Here is a 5000-nt window from a genome sequence, read left to right on the forward strand (position 1 = left end):
AATACAAAGTCATAAAATAAAAGGACTTTCTATTTCCTGTAATAAATTATCTCCTAGGGTTGAAAAAATACCCATTTTTAGGGAGGGGCGAAGAGTGAGGGTTTCAGATCAGAGCTTTATGGGTAGTGGGTGTGTCGGTTTGAAATGCTAACCTTACGTTGATGTAATTTTTTTCTCCACAAAATCTCTTTAGCCTATATTGAAAAAGTATTTTGCGACATCAAAACACAAACAAATTTGAGTGCCTGTTTAACTATACAGAAGATGGTATAATCACAGAAAATACAAAGCCATAAAATAAAAGGAACTTTCTTTTTCTTGTAATAAATTATCTGATTATTTGTTCTCTTTTTCTTTTTTTTTCTTTTTTAAATGTTTAGTTCAGTTTCAATTTATATCAGTCACCCCTTTAGAAACATCATTTGCCAATCAATCGTTAGTTTACAGACAGATGGGTGAACGCAAGGAACGGTCTGAAAAATTACTATTTCTAATTTAAAAGTGAAAGCGAAGAAGATTACAATTTTGTAAAGAAATAAACATGTGAAATTGTAAAGGGAAAACCCTGTAAGTTGCGAAATCAAGAGCTAGAGAGAGTAAGATAGGTTATAATATGTTAGTGCGGCTATGTGATCTTGTGGTATGACACTCGCTTTCGGATTGGAAGGTCCAGGGTTTCAGCCTCGGTCGGTGCATAGTTGAGTCCTTGGAAAAGACTAATTATTCACATTCTCTAACCGTACTCAGGTGTAAAATGAGTACCTGGTCGTCAACAGCATTGTCTCTGTCGAAAAAAATTGTAATATCGCCTAACAGGCGTCATGTCTCGTTCTACATGTTCCGTGTTGCTGTTGGTCATGGACCCTTTGTAAAGCGCTTTGAGCACGTTTAGTGGATATCGCGCTATATAAAAGCTCAAGATTAGTACAAAGTTACCAGACTTCGCATCAGAATAATATTATGTTTCATAGACCTGTTTGTTTTTTTAATTTTACTGTCTGTCTATTTAACAATGTATAGCGAGCGACCTATTGGTAGGGTAGCAAGCAATTGCTATTATCCATTTCATGCTATAGAAACGGTATAAACCCCGGCTCCATGGAGCTTAATGGCTCTGAAGGACTACCATAAGTTGTGAAATTCCAGAGCTTGAGAGAGATACGTTTTAACTCTCTCCTTTCCAGCTATTTTCAGGATTTTCCGCAAAACTTCACACCCAACTAACACAAAAATAGTTGGGTTTTTTTTTTATCACACTGACATAATAGAGTAAAATTATTGCCATACATAATTTCTTTAGCAAAACATGCTCTACAACACACTGTTCATTTTCTTTAAATTTTATGATGTATAAGAGAAATTTGAATGAGAAAAGTGTTGGTTGTATCGTAACGAATGTGACAATTTTCCTATAGTTGGTAAGGAAAGGGTTAAGTACAAAGTTATCAGACTACGCATTGGCATAATACCTTTCGCTTGCCTATTTTATCCACACAAAAATCCTAATATTAGATAATCATATTACAATCGAACACAGATCTAAGCGCTTTATATTCTAAATTCATTGTGTATGTCATGTATGAGCTTTTCAAGTTTTCAAATTGAGCTTTTATATAGCACAATATCCATTAAACGTGCTCAAAGCGCTTTACAAGGGGTCCATAACCAACAGCATCACGGAACATGTAGAACGAAACATGACACCCGTTAGGCGATATTACAATTTTTTTCCGACATAGGCAACGCTGTTAACGGATAGTTACTCATTTTACACATGAGTACGGTGAGAGAATATGAGTAAAGAGACTTTTTCAAGGACTCAACTCTGCGCCGAGCGAAGCTCGAACCCAGGACCTTCCGATCCGAAAGCGAGTGCCATACCACAAGACCAAATAGCCGCACAAATATGCCTTTGAAGAGTGCTAAAGAGATAATAATTTAACTTTTTAGGAGCTGACCTGATCAAACATCCATCGAAGAATAACGAAAACGTAAAAGGTGTAAAAGGCAGATGTGAAAGAAAAACTTTATGTAAGACCCTCAAACTCTAAAAAGGTGTGCATGGACAAAAATTCAAAGCCTGAAAGAGGGGAAGAAAATTACATGACCATCCTGAGGTCGCAGGCTTGAGAGTGTTTGACAAGACTGGATTCATTTAAATCGATCGATATTTGAGAGGCGTGTTGTTGAGAAAAATAATCTAATAATCTCACAGTGTTTTTTTTTTTTTTTTTTCATTAAATAGAAAATTAAATTAACTTACCCAGCTGGAGACCCGTCATTGCAAGAAACATGAGATTTCCGTAACAACTTCCGTCGCATACTCGGCATCTCATTGGTTCCACAAGAACGCGTTGCCATGGCAATATGACGCAGCAGCCATTGTCCTCGCGTCCCAAGTTGGCGAAGTCGTCGACTGTTTAAAACGTCTTTGTGACGAGATGAGGTTGAGGTAGATTTTGACATGGAGGATGATAAGGATGGCGATGATAAGGATGAGGAGGAGGAGGATGAGGATGGTGATGAGGGGTGAGAGGAAGAAGAAGCTGCTGTTGCTACTGCTGCTCCTGTCTTTATTGCAGGTGAGGGGATGTAGTTCGTCGATAACAGCGACATCATCAGGATAATTCTCATGACCCAACACGTTTGAAACACGGATGTTTGAAGATAGATTTCCATAGCACGTCCTGCTCAGTCTGTGGGGAAATGTGGAGGAAAAAAAATATATATATATATATGTTTGTGTGTGTGTGTGTGTGTGTGTGTCTGTGTGTGTGTGTGTGTGTGTGTCTGTAGCATGGTTTTTTAATATTTCCATCTAATGTGTAACGGGGAAATCATAGGATTTGCAGACCTCTATATAATTTAATTCTGATTACATAATAGGGTCATTCTGTGAGTGAAGGAGCTGACAACCTAGTCAACTGCTCGAGTGGTGTGGAGAATTGGATTCAATAGTCTGACGCCGGCCATCGTGGTTCTAAACAAAGAAATTCGGTACTTTTTATTCTTCGTACAGGCTAGAACTTTTCATAGGTCTTATGATCAGAATGTGTAAAAGTCAAAACATGATCAGATTTATAATGGGTTTTTTTTTTCCTCTGGGTACGCTTTAATGCTCGTCGGAGAAATATTTCATAAGGGCGTCCGTCATTGTTCCAATAGTTTAGAGCCAGTTACTAAGTTACCACGCGTCATTACGAGGGAAATGACGTTACGACTGTTGAAGCGTATTATAACATAAAATTTTCTTTAATAAAAAATTACACATTACAATCGTTGTTCTTTCGTGTTGTATTTCATCCATTAGATACATACGTAAAATGATTGTTTGTTGACAGGTGTAATATAGATAGTTCGAAGATGACGTCACTAAGGTCTTTGTTATTGTTTTTTGCCATCCGCGTTTATGAGTAATGCTCACTGAACTGTATTACCCCGACTATAAACGTCAATGGATACACACAGTTTTGTGTGTTGGTCCGTTATACTTCCGGATGGCAATGTTATGAGCTTCTTAGCCAAGCGCATACTATCTATAGACCGATTGCTTCGTGCTTGTTCACCTTTGGGCTTTCATTTTTTGAGTACACTTGTACAAAGTGCAACAAACGGGTAGAGGAAAAATTGATAATCGACAATGACAAAATACCTTTTTTGTTCAAGCTTACACATAGTTTTGTATGTTGGTACGTTATACGTAGAAGGAACGAAATTGATGTCACTCATCACTTTGTTATTATTTTTAGATAACCATTTTGGTGATTGTTATTATTATTATTATTATTATTATTATTATTATTATTATTATTATTATTATTATTATTATTATTATTATTACTACTACTACTACTACTACTACTATTATTATTATTATTATTATTATTATTATTATTATTATTATTATTATTATCATTGTTGTTGTTGATGATGATGATGATGATGATGATGATGATGGTGATGAAGATGATGATGATGATGATGATGATGATGATGATGATGATGATGACGACGACGACGACGACGATGATGATAATGATGATGATGATGATGATGACGACGACGATGACGATGATGATGATGATGATGATGACGACGACGACGACGATGATGATGATGATGATGATGATGACGACGACGATGACGATGATGATGATGATGATGATGATGTTAAGAGAAAAATTAATTGTTTTTGGCCAGGAAATGCCTAAAATGAACTCTTGAATCCTCGAATCCTTGTATAAATATTATATTATTGTATACACTGTGTGAATAATACATGTTTTATGTATATACGTGGCCCATCCCGTGGGAAGTGTATCATGTCGGGATAATCCAAAAGCTAAAAATTTACTTTATTGTCAAAAAAATGAGATTTGAGTCAACCCTCTCCTTACCAACCACAGGAAAATCGTTGTCACACTCGTTGCGATCCAACCAGCATTTTTATTACTCAGATTTCTTTTGCAAATCACAAAATTTAAAGAAACATATTTTATTATAGCTATAAAAACGTGACACTGTGTTGTAGAGTTGATTTTGCTGATCAATATTATGCATAGAATGTAGTTGTTGCTCTTCTGTTTGAGTAAGACAAAAAAAAAAATTGTTGTGTTGGGTGGGTGTGAAATTTTGGGAAAAATTCTGAAAATGGCCGGTAAGGAAATTGTTAAATGTTTATTTTTTAATTATTTTTTTTTTACTTAGGATAACAAATATGTGACCCATCGTCTCCAAACGGTATTATGTCGGGATGAACCAGATACTAAAAAGCCAAATTAAAGCTAAACTGGTCAAAAATTTGAATTATTGTTATTTAGCATTCTACGATACGACATTCATACTCCTTGCAAGTCGGATATTTCTGACAATAAATTCAATTGTCAGCATCTTAATCAGTCCGACATAATACCGTTTTGAGGCGAGGGGTCACATATTATGGTTTCTTCAAATGATAAAAACTATAATTTCAAAAATTCTCTGGACATTTTTACTTTTAA

The 5000-nt window shown here is 35.7% G+C and overlaps 1 protein-coding gene across 3 annotated transcripts in view; it reads right to left on the bottom strand.

Moving 5' to 3' along the window:
- LOC144967287 (palmitoleoyl-protein carboxylesterase notum1-like) overlaps positions 1–5000 on the bottom strand; it is a 69130-nt gene that overhangs the window by 45485 nt on the left and 18645 nt on the right. For all 3 annotated transcript variants that reach the window (XM_078904342.1, XM_078904340.1, XM_078904341.1), the window contains exon 3: positions 2264–2696. In XM_078904342.1, coding sequence (XP_078760468.1) covers positions 2264–2679 — 416 coding nt within the window. In that variant the 5' untranslated portion in view covers positions 2680–2696. The remainder of the gene's footprint in view (positions 1–2263; positions 2697–5000) is intronic.

Source organism: Berghia stephanieae, chromosome 3 (genome assembly GCF_034508935.2).
Source record: "Berghia stephanieae isolate SIO BIC M18660-M18661 chromosome 3, UCSD_Bste_1.3, whole genome shotgun sequence".
In the NCBI taxonomy this organism is placed as follows: domain Eukaryota; kingdom Metazoa; phylum Mollusca; class Gastropoda; order Nudibranchia; family Aeolidiidae; genus Berghia; species Berghia stephanieae.